This window comes from Pelophylax lessonae (genome assembly GCF_965119305.1).
Source record: "Pelophylax lessonae genome assembly, chromosome: 6".
Taxonomy (NCBI): domain Eukaryota; kingdom Metazoa; phylum Chordata; class Amphibia; order Anura; family Ranidae; genus Pelophylax; species Pelophylax lessonae.
In genome coordinates this window covers 178,184,205-178,207,511 of record NC_138773.1, presented here as the reverse complement: position 1 = coordinate 178,207,511, position 23,307 = coordinate 178,184,205, and the positions used below count along the sequence as shown (strand labels likewise).

At 43.5% G+C, this 23,307-nt stretch overlaps 1 protein-coding gene and 1 pseudogene across 2 annotated transcripts in view; one reads left to right on the top strand and one right to left on the bottom strand.

Annotated features, from left to right (window-relative positions):
* Positions 1-23,307, top strand: part of PGAP1 (post-GPI attachment to proteins inositol deacylase 1) — a 278,399-nt gene that overhangs the window by 76,947 nt on the left and 178,145 nt on the right. Inside the window, exons 9-10 of the mRNA XM_082261304.1 lie at positions 11,443-11,494; positions 22,324-22,401. Of these exons, the coding sequence (XP_082117430.1) occupies positions 11,443-11,494; positions 22,324-22,401 (130 nt within the window). The remainder of the gene's footprint in view (positions 1-11,442; positions 11,495-22,323; positions 22,402-23,307) is intronic.
* On the bottom strand, positions 6,993-7,795 carry LOC309557702 (annotated as a pseudogene). The gene is made up of 2 exons: positions 7,651-7,795; positions 6,993-7,500 (listed from the first exon to the last, which is right to left on the bottom strand). The product of its transcript is annotated as an uncharacterized misc_RNA (transcript).

The window sequence follows — 23,307 nt, the reverse complement described above, 5'->3', positions numbered from 1 at the left end:
CTGAGTCGCCAGACCCCGGACCAGGGGGAATGGTCCCTACACTGGGAGGTGTTTCAGCTGCTGTGTGTGCGATGGGGATCCTCGGACATGGATCTGTTCGCGCCTCCTCTAAACAACAAGGTGGGAAGGTTCGTGGCAAGAACACGCGATCCTCTGGCAGCCGGTCTCGGAACCGAGATTGGTGGTCCTGGGGGCCCAGATTGGCTGCGCCTTTCTTGGTACGCGGACATCATGCAAATGGCCATTGAGCCTCCCTGGCGGCTCCCCTTACGAGATGATCTGTTGTCTCAGGGGCTGATCTTCCATCCTGCTTTACAGTCGCTGGCTCTGACGGCGTGGCTGTTAGAAGCCAGGTCTTGAGAGATCGAGGTCTCTCGTCGGCAGTCATTCCTACCTTGCTTAGAGCTAGGAAGGCCTTGTCCGGTAAGATTTATTATCGTACCTGGAAGGCTTACTTCGCCTGGTGCGAATCGCAGGGTTTCCATCCTCGCTCCTTTTCGGTGGCGAGGGTGTTAGCCTTCCTGCATTCCGGTGTGGACCAACGTCTTGCGCTGACTACTATTAAGGGTCGGTTTTCTGCGCTGGCCATTCTTTTCCAGTGCCTCTTGGCGTCAAATTCCTTGATCCGCACCTTTATTGAAGGGGTAACTCATCTGGCCCTCCCTCGGAGGGCGCCCTTACCCCCTTGGGACTTGAATTTAGTTCTGTCCGTTTTGCAACGTCCCCCCTTTGAGAACATCAGGGAGATTCCTCTGCCTGCGCTGTCACGGAAAGTCGCCTTTCTGGTGGCAAACTCATCTGCTCGCAGAATGTCGGAGTTGCCGGCCCTATCTTGCCGCTCCCCCTACCTGGTGGTTCATAGGGATAAGGTGGTCTTGCAACCTCATCAATCCTTCCTTTCCGAAGGTGGTGTCCATCTCCATGAGGACATTGTTTTACCTTCTCTGTGTGCGAATCCTAAGCATCATAAGGAGTTTGCCTTGCATTCTGTGGATGTGGTCAGGGCGATCAGGGTTTTCCTGTCGTCTACCGAATCCTTCAGAAGGTCGAATTCTCTTTTTGTCCTTCCTGAGGGACCTCGGAAGGGTATGACTGCGTCTGCGGCAACCATTTCTGAATGGTTCAGACGGACGGTTGTACAGGCTTCTTCGCCTAGGGAACGGGTTCCGCCCTTCCCTATCGCGGTGCACTCTTTCAAGCGGTGGGTGCGTCTTCGACCTTTCGCCATCAGGCGTTGGTGTGCAAAGCGGCGGCCTGGTCGTCCGTGCACGCCTTTACAAAATTACAAACTTGATGTGTAGGCATCGGCAGATGCCTCCTTTGGCCGCAAGTTCTGAGTGCGTCAGTACTTGGGCATGGGGTTTTTAGCCAGTCCCCTCCTGTTGGGGTTTTTTCCCCCTTGGTTATTTTGCCTTCCTGGGTTTGTTCGCTCCTGTTGAGCTTTCCTGTTACCCAGTGGGCTACCTTTCTGGTTCAGATATGGTTCTTTTATCTGCCCTTGGGTGCTTTGTTGCCTATGAGACGGTTTTGTTTCCCATCCCTCATGTCTACACTGCTTTGGGACATCCCATAAGTGAAGACTGTATGAGTGGGCGGCGACTGTCAGAGGACTCAGAGAAAATAATTTTACGGTAAGATCTTACAAAAATTCTATTTTTCGCTCCTCCTTTGTGGTTTTGTTACTTTTGAGCCGCAGTTGTTACTTGTTGGGCTCCATGTTTTTATTGTTGGCTATGTTAGCCGTGGGAATTGCATTCCTTTTGGGTTTGTTTTTTCCTTTCCCACCTCTCAGTGTTTACTGCTTTTGGATGTCCCAACCGTCTATGAATAAGCAGCAGCTACGTCCGTAGGTGGACGAAAGAGAAGATGGGATTTTTGTACTTACTGTAAAATCCATTTCTCTGAGTCCACCAACGGACGTAGCTCCCACCCCTCTGTTTTTTCTGAGGGTTTTTTGGTTATTCTCCACTGCTTGCAACTAAACTGGAAATGCAGCCGTGAGGCCGAGGGTAATAGCCAGGGGGTACCGCCTCCTGGGCGCGTCAAAGCCTTTTGCTCTGCCTGGTCACTCCTAGGGGGAGGGGCTTATTACCCAACCGTCTATGAATAAGCAGCAGCTACGTCCGTCGGTGGATTTTACTGTAAGTATAAAAATCCCATTTTTGCCAGGTGTGAATACAGGCACTTCAGTTCTAGAGATTATGCTCTATCTCGCATTCTGGCCTTCCTATAAACCGGTTTTGCCAAGAACTAGACCTTAAGCACTCAATGTCAGGTCTCGTCCTTATCCATTCTATTTCCAATGCCTCTAGCTTCACTGTTCTTTAAAAGAACCTTTCTTCAAGGTGTATCTGTTACTAATCCCCCCCCTTGCTGCACCCTGGGCTTCCTTAAGATGTCAACTTGGTTCTCTCTTCCTGCAGAACCCCCCATTTGAACCTATTGTATATTACCCTAGAGGATCTCTCCTGCAAAGTATCCTTTTTGGTTGCCGTCACTTCTGTAGGATGTATTTCTTACCTGGTACCCCTTTTCGTAAAGAGTCTTTTCCTCATACTTCACAATGAGAAGGTTGTTTTACGCCGAAGATGATTTCAGTATTCCACTTCAATGAGTACATTGTCCTACCATGCAAAGGAAATCCATCTACATTGCCTGGATGTTGTCACGGTTATTAACCACTTCTGGACCGCCTGCCGCATATATACTGCGGCAGGATGGCAAGGCTGCGTAAAATCACATACATGTACCTAATTTTGTGCATGGGATTTCAATGTCACTTAGTGTAAGATTTGTCCACCGCAATGTCACAGTCCTGCTAAAGATCGCTGCCATTACTAGTAAAAATTATGAAAAAGACCATAAATGTATCCCATAGATTGTAGATGCTATACACCACGCAAACCAATCAATAAACATTTATTGGGATTTATTTTTTCCAAAAAATATGTAGCAAAATTTTGGCCTAAATTGCTGCAAAAATTGGATTTTTTAATTTTTTTTTATTGAAAATGTTTTATAGCAGAAAGATAAAGGATTGTTTTTTTTTTTCTTTTTTTCAAAAATGTGGTTCTTTTTTTGTTTATAGCGCAAAAAATAAAAACCGCAGAGGTGATCAAATACCACCAAAAAAAACCCTCTATTTGTGAAAAAAAAAGGAGCTCCATTTTATTTGGGTACAGCATCACACAACCACGCAATTGTAAGGTAAAGCAAGCAACACAGTGCCTTATCGCAAAAAATGGCCTGGTTATTAGAGGGTAAAACCTTCCGGAGCTGAAGTGGTTAAAGTATAGCTCAAAGCTACTTCTCCAATGAGACGAATGGATCCCCTGTTTGTCCTGTATCTGACCTCACAAGGAAAGCCCTGCTTCAAACTCCACCACTGCACTATACATAGAAAAAAAATTCTCCTGTGCATTTTATGTGCCCATTCCACCAGGTCAGTGAGTGTTTTGTGGGCATTTCGACACCAAGCCTCTGTAGCCCAGTTTTGTATGGCTGCTACCTGGTCTTCTGTACATACTTTTTCTAAGTTTTATACGGAGGGCATCCAGTTTTCTGTCTGACTCTTTTGGCTGCTTGCTGCAGCACTCTGAAATCTTCTGACCCTTGTTGTTTGGGCCTGTGGGCAGGTATGTTTGCCTGATTGTTGCCCGTCCTTCTTTTCATTGCTTGGGAATGACCCATGGTGTATGAATACTAGTGTTTTATACTGTACTAATTAAATAAGACAAATTTTTGCTTGTAAATGCCATATCTTGGAGTACAGGATACAGGCCACCCTCCCCTCCATTCCTTGGTGTATTCGCCATTGTTTGCTACAAAACTGAGGACTCACAGAATTTTTTAGAGTTATAGGGCAGGCACCCAGGGTGCTTGTGCTCTACAGTTTTGCCAGTGTCCAGTCACCTGAAGTTAGGAACCTTTTAATTCATTGTGTAGAAATAATCTGCCTGGGTCCTGTACTATACTCTTAAGATTTTGTTTTAAAGTATAACTAAAGGCAAAACTTTTTAGTTTTGAATAGAGCGGAGAGGGATTAGAACGCTTGTCAGTTTTTATTATTGTCTGTGCCCCCACTAGGGAGACTCACCCTCTCTTTTTGTCCTGTTTACCATTATCATTGAAATTAAAAGAAAATCCCTTATTTTGGGTTGTCCCCAGAAAATTAATAGAGGGGAAATCTTCCAATGGGGACACTAGTTCTGGTGACCTGGGGGGTCCCTAAAGAACTTCCTTAATTTGCAGGGATTTTCTTCTCACTTTCTGTTTGGCTATAGGACAGAAAGTGAACGGAAATCTCTGCAATGGGACACAGATGGCGTAAAAAGTAAACCTGACAGGGGTTATAAACCTCCCTTGCTCTATCCAAAATGAAAAAAAAAATTTTTGCCTATAGTTCTACTTTACAAGTGCAACAAAATTACATTTATCAATAATAAACTTCATCTGCCTTCTGGATGCCCTATCAAATGTCAATGAAGTCTGCTTGTAAGTTGGAGCCATCCTATTAGGACGTTATTGCACTAGAAAATAGCTTGGTAACATCTGCAAACACAAACTTTACTTTTGCTTCCAAACACTCTATCATTTATAATCGGGTTACAAAGTAAGGGTCCCAACACTGAACCTTGGAGTACAGCACTAATAACCTTCGACCATTTAGAATATGAATCTTTGATATCCACTCTCTGAATACAGTTGTTTAGCCTGTTTGCTATCAGTTTACAAATTTAATTTCTCTTTTGTTCATTGACAGACACAGCTCCTGATCTTCTTGAACATTGGGTTATACTGCTATCTACAGGAGTAGGACACTAGGCAGAAAAAGAGCTTGACTACGCCTATTGGCAGTCCCAGGAGGTATACTCTCCCCTCTCTGCTCGCCTAGTCAGGAGTAAGGCCCTGGTTCCTTGCTGGGATCTCTGGTCCTTGCAATTTTTTCTTTTTAGATGGATTTTATTTTTTCCTGTGAGATCTACAATCAACTGCCGGACTGGGCTCCTCACTAGGTCGGCCACGACATAGCCCCACCGGACGGGGGCTGGCCTGCGAGTTAAACACCTCGCAAGATCGCATACGCAGTCTCGGGCTGCCAGCCCCCCCCCCCCCCTCCATTTCCATGGCGAGGAGGTTCTGTCTAGAGCGGTGCCCTCCTGGTTCCTGTTATGGTGAGTAGCTATCCCCCCTCTCCCCCTGGAGAGTTTTGGGGTGGACGCGGGCCCCTCCCTGGGACGGTCAAACCACGGGTTCCCCTCCTTCCCATTAGGCCCCCCCGAGTCTGATGGTCCCGTGGGTCATCTATCCCCCCTCTCTGCCCCCCATCCCCCTCCATCTATACTGGGGTTGTATGATGGTCTGGCTAGGGGGGGGCTTTGCTGGCGATGGGGGGGGGGGTTGTGTGCACCGCCGGCGATCGGCTGGGGGTGGGGGGGCTGTACCTGGTGGGGGGCTCCTACCACAACTGCCTCCTTCTTGCACTGTTTTCTCTGAGCCCAGGGATCCCTCCTGAGAGCCTTGTGGAGCCGCCATTTTGTTGTAGCCTATTTTCTGTATAGGCTGGTGGCTAATCTGTATAGGCTGGTGGCCATGTTAGCCATGGTTTTTCATTAGTCTGGCAATAAATTGAATTGCGACCATTACTGTGGAGCCTTCTGGGTGTCCATTTTAGCTTTGGGAGACCCTCCTTTCCCCCTGTTGATGACTCCTGGGCCTCTTTCCTTCTTAGACGCTGCACATGGAGTGCTTTGATCCTGGTGCTACCGGTGACTGCCTGGTGGGGTCCTCTCCCTGCTGCAGGATCGGGTAGTGTTACCAGTGCGGTGGGGGTGTCCCTTAGCAGTATTTTGTTTGCACTTTTGTGGGGTACCCTTATTCCTCATGGAGTTCTTGGAGCACATTTCCCCACCTGACCCCCTCTCAGAGCCTGCAGGGCCCTCTGGGTCTCAACCATCCATTGATGCACTGACGCCGGTCCTGGAGTCCTTTTGTGTCCCGAGTGGCAGTGGCTTTTCGGCGGCGGGTTAGTAAAAAGCACCCCTCGCCTTCCACTGCTTAATCGGTCTCCTCATATTCTGAATCTGATCTAGCCGCTGACGGGGCCTGCACTGAGGGGTCTGTGGCCACGTGGCCAGTTCAGATAGTGAGGTTGATTCCTCCACATCTGTAGCTGCGCACGAAAAGGCGCCGGTGGACGCACTGATTGTGTCTGTGCGTGAGACTTTAATTAAAAAAAGCTGAAGCTGTGGGGGAAGCACTGGTTCTCTTTGGCACTCACAAGCCGTCTAGAGTGGTAAAGGTGTTTCCATTTCCTTCCTATTTTGATAAATTTGTCGCAAAAGAGTGGGAACATCCAAAACGTCCCTTTTGTGGTCCCTAAGCGATTCTCAATGAGGTACCCATTTGAAGAGTCCCTCCTTAAGAAGTGGACTGTTCCGTGGGTGGTTGATCCCCCCTTGTTTCCAAGTTAAATAAGGCAACCATGATTCTGGTAGAAGAATCGCTGGGGCCAACTCGGCTTTCAGGCTGGTCTTCATCATTGCCCTGGTGTCACAAACTCTGACTGAGTGGGCTAAGCTTTTACGCTGTGACCTGGAGGGTGAGCAGCTTCCCCCCTGCCCTGGCGGGGTTGGCAGGCCAGTTGGTCCAGGGGCTGCAGTTTATTTGTGATGCCTTTTTGGATGCACCTTCCCTGATTTCTAGACTGTCTGTTTCGGCAGTGGTCCGTCGGCATGTTTTGTGGCTCAAATGATGGTCTGCAGACCAGACCTCTGCAAAAGCCTTAACTGATCTTCCTTTTCAAGATCTCCTGTTTGGAGCTACCCTGGATGACATCCTTAAGAGTCTCACAGGGAGGAAGAGCACCTTGATTCTGCAAGCTAGTAAGGGTAAGGAACCTTGTCGCAGACGTGGCCCGTCCTCGGTTCACAGGAAGTTTTTTTTGCACCTCAGGGTCGGCTGACAAGGGTTCAAAGCCTTTCGAGGCCTCTTCAGGAGGACCCAAGCGACCTTGAAGTATCAAGGTCAGTGGCTTTCGTCAGAGTCAAGTCGGGTTCTGTGAGTAAACGTTTCTGTATGGCTGGGTCGCAGAGTCCCATGACAAACATGTCGCGGAGAGCCGTCTGCAGGTAGTCTCCAAACTGACAAGTGGGCTGCTAGTTTACGTAAAGCAGTGATATGTCTTTATCTCCTCCCTGGCCTGCTGCCTCCTACTGTTGAATTTAAACCGCTCTGCAATTTCTAGCAGCTTCGGGTTGTAGTGCGCATGTAGCTTCTGAATTACCTCATGCAGGGGCTTAGAGGCTGGCTTGTCTGGAGAAACGAGGTAGCTGAGAGTACCATATGCAGCTTAACTCAAAGCTGTGAGGAAAACTGCAACTTTCTTTTCTACAGCCACACTATTTGCTTCCATATACTGCTTCAGCCTCTCCACCCAGGAGCTCCATGACTCAGCAACAGGATCGAATGGTTGAATAAACCCTATGAAGGCCTTGTGTGCTAAAATCCACAATCCTCGTCGCCACTGTTATGTCCCTTCTACACAAGGTCTCTCTGGGTTTTGCTAGCAATTCTGCCAGTATCCGCTCAGCAAGTTACACACAGGCCGGATGTACTTCTTAACCAGGGAAGGGTTTATTACTCACTCACAACATGATGACGTTCTTACATGGAGGAGTCTTAATCCAACAGGCTTCTGTTCTAACCAGATGTAATCCCTTCTCATTCTCAAACGGCTGCTTCCAGTGCCACACACACTGTGTCTGACTTCCCGGTACAGCCCCTTCTCTCCCATCATGCATCAGGAGAAAAAGGGCTAAGGGTCACAGTGATCCCGCACAAATATCACAGTCTGGCAAGTCCAAAGTGGGTTTCTCCAAACCCGCAGACAAGGCTCCTTCTGCATGAAGGTGTGCCCTACCCTGTGCCTGGGGTGGGAGGGATGTCTTCGCTGGTTTCCGGACCCGTGGACCTCCTTGGTCCAAGACAAGTGGGTCCACGAAGTGATACGGTTCAGCTACAATATCAAGTTTCGCTCTTACGCTCCGGAGAGGTTCTTCCCTTCCAATGTGCATCTGTCCCTGGGCCACTTGCAAGCCCTTTTCGGGACGGTGGAAGACCTGTTGCTTCAAGGGGTAATTGTTCCGGTTCCAACTCCGGAACATTTTCAGGGGTTTTATTCTAACGTGTTTATGGTTCCGAAGAAAGAAGGCAAGGTGCGTCCAATTCTGGATCTCAAGCCCCTGAACAGCTTTGTGTGGGTACAGAAGTTCAGAATGGAGTCTATTTGCATGGTGGTGGCATCCATGCATTGGGGGGATTTCTTTGCCTGTATCAACATCAAGGACGCTTACTTACACATTCCAATATGTGTCTGTCACCAAAGCTTCCTCCGCTTTGCCGTGGGAGAGGAGCATTATCAGTTTGTGGCATTACCCTTTGATCTCACCTCTGCTACTTGGGTCTTCACAATGGTGGTGGCCCTGGTGCTGGCGTTGTTACGTCATTGAGGAATCGCAGTGCTGGGCTACCTGGACAAACTTCTTCTGTGAGCAGAGTCCCCTACTGCTCTGATGGACAACGTGGACATCACTATACGGACTCTGTGGGAGTTCGGCTGGCTTCTGACTTTTCAGAAGTCTGCTCGGGTTCCTTCCACAAAACTGGACTATCTGGGTCTGACTCTGGACTCTGCTCTAGCCAGAGTGTTCCTTCCTGTGGACAAACTCCAGAAGTTGCATGCTGCGATTCATCTCTTGCTGTCCAGCAGATGGTCTTCCCTCCGGACTTGCATGAGGGTACTGGGCCTGATGGTTTCTACCTTTTTTAGAGGCGGTCCTGTTTGCACAGTTCCATACGAGGTCCCTGCAAAGAGAGATATTGGCCAAATGGGACAAGTGTCTGAAGTCTCTGGACAATCAAATCTGGCTGAGCGGAAATATAAAAGGGTCTTTGATCCGGTGGCTTTGCTCTCACCAGGGTAAATCTTTTCTCCCCCTGTATTGGACAGTGGTCACCACGGATGCCAGTCTGCCGGGTGGGGAGGTGTCCTGGGTCAGACAGTTTGAACACTGGAAGAGTCTAGACTCCCGAACAATGTCCTGGAACTCTGAGCAATCAGGCTGTACCTGAATCACTGGACAGATCGCCTCCAGGGGCGTCCGGTGCGAATCCAATTGGACAATGCCACGGCTGTGGCTTGTCAATCACCAGGGTGGAACAAGGAGTGTATTGGCAGCTCTGGAAGTAGGTGGCATTCTTCATTTGGCAGAATGTTTCATCCCGGCCCTCTCTGCCGTACACAATTCCAGGGGTGGAAAATTGGCAGGCAGATTATCTCAGTCAGCAGGCGTTGGACCAAGGGGAGTGGTCCCTTCATCCAAAGGTTTTTCATCAGTTGTGTCTCCGGTGGGGCACCCCGGAGGTGGATCTTTTGGTGTAGTTGCTCAACAGGAAGGAGAACAGGTTTGTGGCATGGTCATGGGATACACTAGCGGACACCACAGACGCGCTGGTGGCCCCTTGGTGCCAGTATTGTCTGATTTACGCCTTTCCTCCTCTCAAGCTTCTGCCAAGACTCATTCGGGAGATTCCCCTGCTTAGACTGTCCCAGAAGGTGGCCTTTTTGGTGGCTATCACCTCTGCTTGCAGGGTGTTGGAATTGGCGGTGTTGTCTCGTCGTTTCCCTTATTTGGTGATCCACAAGGATAAGGTCGTTTTTTGTCCCTGTCCATCGTTCCTTCCAAAAGTTGTCTCCGATTTCCATCTGAATGAGGACATTGTTGTTGCCTTCCCTGTGTCCAAGGACAAAACATCCTAAGTAAATTGTGTTGCGTTCCCTGGATGTGGTTCCGGCTATTCGGGTGTACCTGGTAGCTACGGAGTCTTTTTTAGGAAGTCAGACTTTGATTTGTGCTTGCGGATGGGCCTCGAAAAGGACTATTCATTTCTAGATGGATCAGACTCACAGGGACTCAAGCCTTTTCGATTAAGAGTCAGGTGTGCAAGGCGGCTACTTGGTCATCAGTGCACACTTTTGCAAAATTTTATAAAGTGGATGTGTTGGCATCTGCGGATGCCTCTTTTGGCCGCAAGGTTTTGTGGGCTGCTGTTTAGGGGCTTGTTCCCTTATGGGGGTGTAATGTTTTTTCAGGTGGGCTCTAGTTGTTTTGGTTGAGCTCCTGTTACCTGGTTGGCTACGGTTTAGCCTTTTTTTTAAATTTTTCTTGCTGTTCCCATCCCTCATGTTTGACACTGCTTTGGAATGTCCCAATGGTCAAGAAGATCAGGAGGTGTGTCCGCCAATGAGCGAAATAAAAAATTTGATTTTTCACTTACCTTTAAATCCATTTCTCTCATGTTCAGTGACAGACACAGCACCCACCCCTCTATGGAGTTGGATTACTTCTGACACTGCTTGTAACAAAACTGAGTACCTAAAGAGCTTTTCTGTTAGAAACAATGGCTTTGAAATAACAGAGTTTAGCTTTTGAGGACATGTGGGTATAAGCCACTCTTTCACTGGGAAGTTCAAATTTCTTATGTGTGTGCTATTAAACGCAGGGTTTATCAGCTGCCTTATTAAACAATAAAGATAGAATGAAACACGGGGCTCCGTTCACACCTGAGCAATCTGGATCATGGGCAGAATCGCCGCAATTTTGCCCACTATTGCAAATTGCGGCCTGCTTGTGGGATTCCATTACTTCTTAATGTGGCACTCCAATAGCACCAGGATAAGGAGCAGAAGCTGAGTGACATTTGCCGTGGCAAAATTGTGGCACGATTGCCATTAAGTAATGGTATCGCACAAGCTTTCCGCAATTTGTATCACTCAGGTGTAAACGGAGCCTTAATGTTAACAAAATCATGACCAATAATTGATTTTTGTGTATTTTTGTTCATTTGATAAACCTTTTTTACAGTCATCGACAGACAGACTTTCTTCAAAACAGTTTATATTGTTCTATTTCTAGAATGCATCTGCCCATAACTGGTATATCCGTTTTTGGTAGATGCTAGAAAGTAAACATACCCACTCCTTAATGGAATTCCGGTCAAATTCTAACCAAGCCTGAACCTACTCCCACCCACATTCTACTACCCTGTAAAAGAGAAAAGATGCTTATACTTGCCTATTCTGAAGCCACTCCTGTCGGGTTATATGATTGGTCCCATCGCCATCATTAGTGTAGAGGAGAGGCTTCGTTAGAATTTTACTGGAATTCCACTTTAGGAACAAGAACATACCTACCACCCCCTCTAAATAAAAATAAAACAAAAACTGACAGATGCTCGAACGCTTTGACAGTCCCCTAAAAAAAAAGAATTTTGACTAGAGGTGGACTTTCAGAGCTTGCTCAAGTGATGGTTTTAGTGGAAAATACTAGGCTCAGGTTCATTGGTACATGTATTTTCATATTTTAAAACTTTGATTTTTAGTTTGAAAGTTGAAGACTTGTCATGGAACACAGAGTTACTACCTTCAGCAAAGGTAAGTGTAGGTTCCATAAAATGGAACCTACATTCTTTAAATTTGGATATACAGTATATATGATGGTAGTAGTTCTAGAGAAATTAGAAGAAAAAAAGTGTGTGTATATAAACAAACAATATATTTACTAGCCCAACAATCCCATATCTTAAAGTGGAACTTTAGTCAGAAAATTAAGCCCTGCTAGATCACTTCAGGCTGGCCCCTTTTGCAGGTATAACCATATAAAACATAAAAAATAAGTGTCTATACTTTTTAAAAACCAGTAATACACTGTCTCACCCTGCTCTACACATGCTCAGTTGCTCTCCATTTTTAGGTATGTTTAGGCACTGCTGAGTTTATATAGGCCGATTTGCTGATAGCGTTAAAGCGGAATTAAACCCTGCTATCCTTTACAGGCAAGAAAGCTGATTCTGTTTGATCTGCAACTGCCATGGTAATCAGTTATGACACCAGCCATTTGATGGTTTGACGGGAATTTAACTGTTTTTTGAAACTGTTAAATTGATGGGTTTAGTTCTGCTTTGATTTACAGCTGTTCAAGGGTCTCTGGGCTTCAACAAAATGGCAGCCTCCAGCAAGAAGAAACAGGAGCAGTGCTGGTGGCAATTTACAACACACCCTAATTTTGGTAGCATAATTATGAATGTGGAATGTATGTACTTTCCAAAAGAACATTCTTTTTTATTAAGTTGTTATGGGTAAAGTTCTGCTTTAATACCCTAGTAACATAAAAAAATGGTATTAAAACCAAAAGAACAATCCATTGAGAATGCACTCTCATTTCATGATTCACGGTTTTCTGTACAGTGTATTTGCATACAGTGGCATAAGATTCTCACATATTTCATGCTGTATATGTTGATGGCAGGTTGTTGCACCATAAAAGTAGTGTATTTGTCAATGGCTTGTTTTGGTTTATTTAAAGTGGTTTTAATTAAAAAAAAAAAATAATAATAATAACTTTTATAGAATTGTATATATAGATAAATAATAATAATTTTTGTTACCTGAAAAATATTTGATGTGTGCGATTTGGCTTTGAGGTGGCGTGTGAAGGAGAATTAATTAAAAGTTCTTCAAAAGCGCATGTGACCTGAAATTTAAGTAGGATTATACTACTCCTATTTATATATACACTATATTACCAAAAATATTGTGGCACTTGCCTTTACACGCACATGAGCTTTAATGTCATCGCAGTTTTCGTCTGTAGGGTTCGATATTGAGTTGGCCCACCTTTTGCAGCTTTAACAGCTTCAAAACTTCTGGGAAGGCTGTCCACAAGGTTTGGGAGTCTGTCTATGGGAATGTTTGACCATTCTTCTAGAAGTGCATTTGTGAGGTCAGGCACTGATGTGGATGAGAAGGCCTGGCTCGAAGTCTTCGCTCTAATTAATCCAAAGGTGTTCAGATTGAGGTCAGGCCAGTCAAGTTGCTCCACCCCAAACTTGCTCATCCATGTCTTTATGGGCCTTGTTTGTGCACTGGTGCACATTTGCTTTGTGCACTGGTGCGCAGTCATATTGGAACAGGAAGGGGCCATCCCCAAACTTTTTCCACAAAGTTGGGAGCATGAAATTTTCCAAAATGCCTTGGTATGCTGACATCTTAAGAGTTCCCTTTACTGGAACAAAGGGGCTAAGCCCAACCCTTAAAAAAACATCCCCACACAATAATCCCCCTTCATCAAATGATTTGGACCAGTGTACAAAGCAAGGTCCATAAATACATGGATGAGTGAGTTTGGGGTAAAAGAACTTGACTGGTCTGCACAGAGTCCTGACCTCAATCCGAACACCTTTGGGATGAATTTGAGCAGAGACTGCGAGTCAGGCCTTCTCATCCACATTTGTGCCTGACCTCACAAGTGCGCTTCTGGAAGAATGGTCAAACATTCTTCTAGACACACTCCTAAACCTTGTGGACAGCCTCCCCAGAAGAGTTGAAGCTGTTCTAGCTACAAAGGGTGGGCTAACTCCATATTGAAACCTACGGACAAAGACTGGGATGCCATTAAAGTTCATGTGTGTTTACAGGCAGGTTACTTTTGATAATATAGTGTATATATGGGAGTCTGAAGTAAAGAAGGACCTTTCTATTTCTATTTTGACTTATTTGTGAAAGTAAGTTATCTGAATTTTACAGTACAGGACACAGGCAGAATGTTCATACACCACAGGCTAGAGGCATGTAACTTCAGGTGATTGGACCCTGGCACAGGTTTAGAGGAAATGCCCTTGATGCCTCCCCTACAACCCTACCTTATTTTATGAGTTATCTGTTTTGTGCTAGTATCTGTTTGTGACTGACCTTTCTCCTTCAGAGAAAATCACCCTTTCGCTTACCTAGTTTATTTTTCTTTCCTTTTTTTTTTCTACAATTCTTCAAACCCCCACTGTCTTCTAATACCAGCATATCTAACTGGATTGGCGCAACCTTGGTAAAGCCTTGGAAGCCGTACCTGGACACCTGTAATATTGCTTTAGTCGCTGGATCCTGCATTGGAACCCATGGCACTTAGTGATGAGTTAGCAGTGGGGTGCTATACAGACAGGTCCAGGGCTGTGATCCTTTGCTAGGAAACCTAATCTTTGAAGACCTCTTCAGGCTTTTGCTCATCATGGTGGTTATACCCTGGACTTTATATACAGTCCAATGTCATGGACCAGTAGGACAGGGTCACCCTGCATCACTGACTGTTGCTATTAAAGCAGGCTATGTTTGTTTTGTATTCACTCAGTATGGACACATTTGCCTCATACTCAGCACTCTTTTCCATGAGTATCCCTCACTTGTAGCTTGACAGAGACCAAGCAAAAATGAGCTAATGCAGAATAACAGGAGAATATTCAACCTCAGAGTGGTTTCAACAAAATTTAAAGTAAATGAACAGAAGAGAAATCCAAATCAAATCAATAAATGGTGTGACCACCCTTTGCCTTCAAAACAACATCAGTTCTTCTAGGTACACTTGCACAAAGTTTTTTTTTACGGAACTCATTAGGAAGGTTGTTCTAAACATCTTGGAGAACCAACCACAGATCTTCTGTAAATGCAGGCTGTTTCAAATCATTCTGTCTCTTCATGTAATCCCAGACTGACTGGATGTAGAGATCAGGGTTCTGTGGGTGCCAAATCATCACTTTCAGGACTCCTCGTTCTTTACGCTGAAGATGGTTCTTAATAACATTGGCAGTATCTTTGGGGTTGCACTGCTGCAGAAAAAAATTTGGAGCCAACCATACGCCTCCCTGATGTTATGGCAAAATGGATAAGTATCTGCCTATAATTCTTAGTCTTTCTCTGGGTTGCAGACATTTCAGATCTGTGGGTTCAGTCTGTAATTTCAAAGAGGTACAAAAAAGAGTTCAAAACACTACCACCTCATCGCTTTCTTTCAAATCAGCCAAAAACTTCTCAAGGACAGTCAGATATGCAGAATGCCCTGAACCACCTTATGTTCCAAGGATTTATTGTGCTAGTACTGCCACACGACCGGTTCAAAGGAGTATACTCATATCTGTTCCCTCTACAAAAGCCCAACAGGGTATTCTTTGTATTCTTGATTTTAAATCCCCTAACCAATCCCTTTTAAAATGCCAAGTAATACATGGCATATGTGGATATCCAAAATGCCTGTGTCGATTTCTTTAACCAACTCATCAGTGCTTCCTACGCTTCACATCGGCAAACAACCACTTCCAGTTTTTTGCACTGCTCTTCTGCTTATCCCCTGCTCCCAGAGTGATCACAAAGGTTTTAATACCCCTGCTTGACCTGCTCAGGTCAGGCCATTCAAGTCATAGGCTTCTTCGACCTTCTTCTAAAGGACTGACCTCCTTTCTGGTGATCAGAAAATGTCCATAGGACCATTTTAGATGCTTTAGGCTGGCTGGTAAAGTTCAACAAATCTACTCTCCAGCCTTCCCTTCACCTGGAATACTTGAGCCTGGTCCTGGACAAATCACTGCCAAAAAACTGTTAGAAAAGAAAGCTCCTTCTCTGGGAGCACAAGGCCAAAAATTGAGATCCAAAAGACATCCCATGAGAGAAGGGGTGCTAAATAATTGGGTAAACTTGTCTTTAACTTCTTCCCGCCAGCTATACGCATATCTGCAGCCTCTCGGCGGGTTGGCTTCAACGCTTAGAGGCTGCAGATATGATTCCCAGCATGGGAGATATGATGCTCGCCTCCACCTCCCAGCATTTAGAATCTCTTAAAGGGCCGAGTAGTGGTAGTGGGAAGGGGTTAAAGAGACATTCTGTCTAAATATAAGAATATTATTTAATACACGTTTAGAATATTGGTATTTCAAGTAGTTCATGTGGAAATGTAAATGGCATCTTTAAATCTGTTTGCCCTCACACCTCTTTAAATGTTACATTTGTTTTTAAGCTTGTAATTTCATGAGTTCATGCAGCTTTTGGAATTGGATAGGTTTTCATTACATTTCATCCCGAAAAATAGCCAACAAATTAATTAGCAGGCAGTATAAAAAAAAAAAAAGGTTTGCTGTGCTTGTACTAGTCAGAGGTTTTCAGATCTTCAGTACTTATGAGTCATTTATGTTTTTATTTTTAGGGATTTTTTTTTTAACAAATTTAGTTTTTAGGTAAATTTTTTCAACTAAGGCTACTATCTTAATTGTACAGTACAGGGCATGGGCAGGCTATTCATAAACTCTTGGTTATAGGCTGCTACATTCAGGTGATTGAACACCACCTCTTTGGACATACCCCTATAACCCTACCCCACTCCATGGGACCTATTTTTTCTATTTTGCTAGTGTCCTCCGAGTGATGCTCCTGTTCTCACTTATGGAAAAGTTTCTGTGCCTAACTAGTTTTTATTGGAAGACCGATTTCTTCAGCGTCCATCGCCTTAATGATCCCTTCATCCCAGCATCTTCAAACGTCTATGTCTATGTGAAGGACTGCCTGTCATCCCGCTTGGGTGCTTCTGCCAAACTGTGCCTCCTGCCCTCCAAACCCTCCCAGCAGATAAAAAGCTAATACCAGCCCTTTACCCCAAGCATTGTACAACCCAATTCCAAAAAAGTGTGGGTAAAAAAGGAATGGACTAATTTACAAATCTCAAACTTATATTTTATTCACAATATAATATAGATAACATGTCAAATGTTGAAAGTGAGACATTTTGAAATGTCATGCCAAATATTGTCTCATTTTGGATTTCATGAGAGCTACACATTCCAAAAAAGTTGGGACAGGTAGCAATAAGAGGCCGGAAAAGTTAAATGTACATATAAGGAACAGCTGGAGGACCAATTTGCAACCTATTAGGTCAATTGGCAACATGATTGGGTATAAAAAGAGCCTCTCAGAGTGTAAGTGTCTCTCAGAAGTCAAGATGGGCAGAGGATCACCAATTCCCTCAATGCTGCGGCAAAAAATAGTGGAGCAATATCAGAAAGGAGTTTCTCAGAGAAAAATTGCAAGGAGTTTGACGTTAACATCTACAGTGCATAATATCATCCAAAGATTCAGAGAATCTGGGACAATCTCTGTGCATAAGGCTCATGGCCGGAAAACCATACTGGATGCCCATGATCTTCGGACTCTTAGATGGAACTGTATCACATACAGGAATGCTACTGTAATGGAAATCCCAACATGGGTTCAGGAATACTTCCAGAAAACATTGTCGGGTAACACAATCCACCGTGCCTTGAAGGCCTAAAAAGAAGCCATATCTAAACATTATCCAGAAGTGCAGGCTTTTTCTCTGGGCCAAGGCTCATTTAAAATGGACTGTGGCAAAGTGGAAAACTGTTCTGTGGTCAGACGAATCAAAATTTGAAGTTCTTTTTGGCAAACTGGGACACCATGTCATCCAGGCTAAAGAGGACAAGGACAACCCAAGTTGTAATCAGCGCTCAGTTCAGAAGCCTGCATCTCTGATGGTATGGGGTTGCATGAGTGCGTGTGGCATGGGCAGCCTACACATCTGGAAACGCACCATCAATGCCGAAAGGTATATCCAAGTTCTAGAACAACATATGCTCCCATCCAGACATCGTCTCTTTCAGGGAAGACCTTGCTTTTTCCAACATGACAATGCCAGACCACATACTGCATCAATTACAACATCATGGCTGCATAGAAGAAGGATCCGGGTACTGAAATGGTCAGCCTGCAATCCTGATCTTTGACCCATAGAAAACATTTGGTGCATCATAAAGAGGAAGATGCCACAAAGAAGACTTAAAGACAGTTGAGCAACTAGAAGCCTGTATTAGACAAGAATGGGACAACATTCCTATTCCTAAACATAAGCAACTTGTCTCCTCAGTCCCCAGACGTTTGCAGACTGTTATAAAAAGAAGAGGGGATGCCACACAGTGGTAAACATGGCCTTGTCTCAACTTTTTGAGATATGTTGATGCCATGAAATTTTAAACCAACTTGTTTTTCCCTTAAAATGATACATTTTCTCAGTTTAAACATTTGATGTGCCATTTATGTTGTATTCTGAATAAAATATTGAAATCTGTAAACTTCCTCATCATTGCATTGTTTTTATTCACAATTTGTACAGTGTCCCAACTTTTTTGGAATCGAGTTTGTACGCAGGCAAGATGTTGAGGTAAAAACCAAAGGAATGATTCTTTATTAAAACTCATACTTATACCCCCCGAGGAGGACATTCCCCTCTTGGGGATATTAGCATGGCAATGCAAACTTTAAACAACAATCCAATTAACAACAAACAGTGTTCCTAATTAAACAGTAAGCTAATTCACAACTAGTCACCCAGACAGTTCGGCACTAGTTCCCCAGAAAGAAGACTATCCAAATCTCATTACCCAGCTTACACTTGTGTAACCTGTCCACTAGACAAGTCGTCATAAGACAAAACTCATATAATGTTCTAGCAGTCTGAAAAAGTGGAATTCATTTATTTTTATAGATTTTTTGAGGGAAATTGTTGATAAAGATTTCTGTCCCAAGTGGAGGAGCTTCTCCCACCCAGTCTGCAGGAAGGCCACTATGTTTCCTATGGTCATTAACCTGTACAAAATTATTATTACACTTTTCCATCCACTTCAGAAAGGAAGCTTTAATGTCTTTATTTGGAGAATTAATCCAAGTCTCCCTCTCCAGGGTTCATCATGTTGTTGATCATTAGAAACTGATCTGCACTCTCCATGGGATCAGGGGAAGAACTGAGCTCTTCCATGCTCCGACTGGAAGAAGCAGACAAAATCCCCAGTCTCCTCCCATGGGCCATAATCAATGGGTAGAAGGCAAGCCCCTAGTCCCCTTCAAAAGTGACTGCCCCGGTTGGGTCTGTCACAGTCTAAATCAGAGTACTCCAGATGTAGACATCATGACCTCTAGGTTCAACAACAAATTACCCATTTGTGGACAGTACCAAGATTATCTAGCACTAACATTGCATGTTCAGGTATTGCCTTAGACTCTAATCAGGGTTAATATATGCCTTCCCTTCAGTGCAGATTCTTCCTTGAATGCTCTGCAAAACAAAGGAAGAGAAAAGAAATTGGGCAAACTTGCCCAAAAGAACCTAGGAGACAGACAACATACTCATACTTCTAGGAGAGGACTCCTGGCCTCTCCTAAACAGGCCAGACCTACTGTCTCAAGGCATTTCACGTGCTGCTTCTCTGCCATTGGCTTCAACGACATGGCTGTTGAAGCACAGGTCTTGAACAGAGGTATATCTAACTCAGAAAAGTCACTTTGAGAAAATCTAAAGTACCTGGAAATCCTTTTTTGCTTGATGTTAACATTGGTATTACAACCACAAAGACTGCTAAGGACCTTGCATTCTTGCTTTCCAGCATTCGAAATTTGACTAAAACCTGGCTTTTAAACAACAGGTTTTGGCCTTATTAATCCTATAACAAAAAACCTTTTGCTACACCATCTCTTGAAAAAAACTTTTTTCAAGGTGTCTGATGAATTATACCCTCGTTACAGCACCCTGCCCTTGGAATCTCAATCTAAATCCCTCTGCTCTGCAAAAATCACCCATTGAACTAATTTTAGGATGGTTTCAGGGTGATTCAAGTGCATTACATTTACTGTGCACTTTATTTCTATTATTACATTGTAATATAATGATATATTTATACAACTCACCTGTAATTTAGAATCATTGGGAGCCCTAAGTTTTTCTTGCAACTAGACCGTCGCATCTGGGAGTGATGGTAGACAGTGACACCCGAAGTGTGTTTCTTTTATCCAGTGTACTTCATAATCTCATTTTGTTTGCGGTCATTGCAGAAAGCCCTGCTTCACAAAGATAAAATGTTGAAAATGGAAGGAGGATTTTTGTTGCTTTTGTGGCAATCTCAGGATATTCCATCTTGATTTTAACCACTTCCAGCCCAGGCCTATTCTGGCATACCTCTCTTACATGTAAAATTTGCTAGAAAAATACTTCGAACCCCCACACATTTTACTTTTTTTTTTTTTTAGCAGAGACCCTAGGGAATAAATTTGGAAAAAAACTTTCATAAAAAAAAAAAAACACTAAACCAATTTTTTTGCATAATGTGAAAGATGTTACACTGAGTAAATAGATAGCTAATATGTCAAGCTTTATTAAAGCACACAATTGTGGAATGGCCCCAAAATTCAGTATTTAAAAATCTCCATAGGCTACGATTTAAAAATGTTTACAGGTCACCAGTTTAGAGTTAGAGAAGTAACTAGCACTAGTATTATTGCTCTTGCTCTAATGTTCGCGGCAATATCTCATGTGTGGTATGAATGCTGTTTACATATGCAGGCGCAGCTTACATATAATGCACCAAACTGACTCAAAAGAATACGGTACACAGACATACTCAGACTACTAGCTGACAACGTCTGGCCTCTTCCTAAAAGGCTGGATCTGCTGTCTCAGAACCTCTATATCATTTTGCTTCTCAGTCTTTCATGTCAGTGCTGTTAAAAGTCCATGTCTCAAGAGAGAGGGCTCTCAAAGTCTGGTATTCCTACTTTGCTAAAAAGAAAAGCCGCTTCCAGTAAGATTTACTATCATACCTGGAAATACCAGTCCGAGAGATTACACTATGCCTCGCATCCTGGCCTTCCTACAATCAGGTTTTGTGCATAATTTAGCCTTAAAGCAGTAATAAACCCAAAATCAAAAATGGAATATATTGCAGTTTACCAATCCCTCGACTGGATTCATTTTTCTTTTTTGTTTGGCTTTTTTTTCTTTATTTCACCTGTTGGTCCAACCGGTAACACTTTTTGTCTTTGGGTGTCTGCATTCTGAATAAACGAGTAAAGCAGACACCTTTTGGACTGCAGCATTATCAGTCTGGGGGAGAGGGTAGTGTTAGACTAGCAGATTCAGATGGACGTGACTAACAAATTAAAGCCTAATTCCAGCTAATAATTTATACGCAGTTCCACAAACTTTTTTTTTTTCCCCCGTTTGAGATAAAGGTTTGACATAAACGAAAAAAAGCTGCCCATTTGAATGCACCTCTGTCATTGGTAAATTATTTATCTCAGCCAGCTACTTTGGACAGCTTGGCCTGTTGAAGGAACTTGAAAATTACAGACTTTTTGGATCACCAGGTGAAAATAAAGGGGGGAAAAAAGCCTAAAAAAAGTGCAGATCTTTCTTGCAAAATGGCCATCTTGGTTGCTATTTTGTCTGTCAGATGGGAGTCTTTCTCTTCTAAGGTGCACTTCCTCAATCTTCCTGGCAGTCAATTCTTTCTAAAGGATGTATCAGTCCTACACTTCACTGTTCTACTATCATTATGCCCTGCTCCAAAGCATCTAAAGGAAATCCTCTTCATGGCCTGAATTTAGTCAGAACCCATTAGGCTAGCTCAAAACAACCACTTTGATGGGGAAGACTGATCCCCTATTTGTTCTAACCTCAAGACCTTGTAAGGGACTCCTTGCTTCCAAATACACCATCAATTAATAGCTTTCAGCTGCAAGATTCTTACAGTGATCATCTGAAGTTGGATCTTTGACCTTTGTTGTTGGGTCTTTTGGCACAGTTTTGTTTGCCTAGGTGATGCCCACCCTTTTTAGCCATTGCGTGGGGATATCCCAGGTTCTATGAATAATTTCCCTGTGTCCTGTACTGTGCAGTTAAGATAGGCGGCATTTTGACTCGCTGCAAATTCCATATCTTGGAGTACAGTACAGGACATAGGTCAACGTCCTTTCCATTTTCAGGTTACTCTTCATTGCGTTCTACAAAACTGAAGGACACACAGAGGGAAGTAGGGTAAAAAGGGAGGCACCCAATGGGGCATATCCTCAAACTTTCCCAGTGTCCAATCACCTGAAGGTATGGGTCTATAACACAGGGTCTATGAATACCTTGTGTGTATCGTGTACTGTATTCCAAGATATGGAGTTTACAGGTAAATAAAAAAAAATATTTTTTACATGCCTGTAAATTCCAAAACTTGGAGTACAATACTGGGCATGAGCCACACGTCCCTCTGTTCCTGTGTTCCAATTATAAACTGTTTCTAATGTTTGGGGTTAATGCAAATACCTGTATACATTGCCATTCCAAGGCACCTCTGCAGAGTGTGGTCCCAACTCTAAATTATGTGAGCTGCTAATCGGAGACCTATCTTTAGCCTGGATACATTAACAGGCACACCTTGTAGGTAGCCCCTAAAGACTCATTAATATCTTGAAGTTTAGGATTGCCTGAGGAAGCTGAAAGCCCCAGTGTAAATCTGAATTGGTTATATTTCGATAAGTGACACCTAACAAGTACTTTATCCGAGGATTATTTGTAGTTTTAATTTTCTTTTATTCACCACAGTACTTTTATTTTTTAGAGTGTAACACTAAAATTGGACGACTTCCCTACCACAACACAGTTCATAATTTATCAGCCCCAAACAAACAACACTGTGGTGAGTACTTTTTTTTTCTTTGTTATATTTATTGTAGAAAGTCATTTTGGAATGAAGTAAATATGAACTTGGCAAGAAACCAATCAGAAAATTTTGTTTAGTTATTAGTATACAAAACTCAAAAAAAATGTAAAAATCAAATCCGTCTTATTGCCATAAGTGACTGTGGTTTTGCATATGGTCATTGCTTTTTGAACTGCCTTATCGGTTGTGCCAAAAAAATGTTTACATAAAATGTATATCATTGGACAAGTTAAACTTTTGAATGGATTGTTTATGTTTTTCAACCTCTGACAGGTTGTAATTGTTTCTAGTTGAAATGTTTTCCTAGTATCCAAAGAGGAGTGAGGGGAAAGCTTCTTTAAACCTAGATTCTAAAGCAGGCTATTGATAGTGTGATTTTTCAATCATTCTCCCATCAGTGTTGATTGTTGCTCTGAGCTATGGTTTAGATCTATATTTCTTTTTTCTTTTTGGTTACTTGTGCAATCTACAGTATTGGAGTTTATCTCACATCTGGTTATTACTTTGTTGTCCTTTAGGTTCTGGCGTGGTGAGATTTCTCACTCCTGCTCAACCTAATCTATGAGGGCATCCGGATCAGCAGAATTTTCCATATTTTTTAGAACCCCATCTATTAGTGAAAGATTTTTTACTGTTTGTCACCATTTGATTGCTTGCACTGAGTGTAGTTACACTGAGTGTAGCTATTGCCACTGGCAGTAATCGCTGTGTTCTTCTGTCCGGAAAGGCTTTCAGCTGATCAGGTGCCAATGAGACACTACTTCATATTGTAACTACACTCAGTGCGAGCAATCAAATGGTGACAAACAGTAAAAAATCTTTCATTAATAGATGGGGTTCTAAAAAATATGGAAAAGTCTGCTGATCCGGATGCCCTCACAG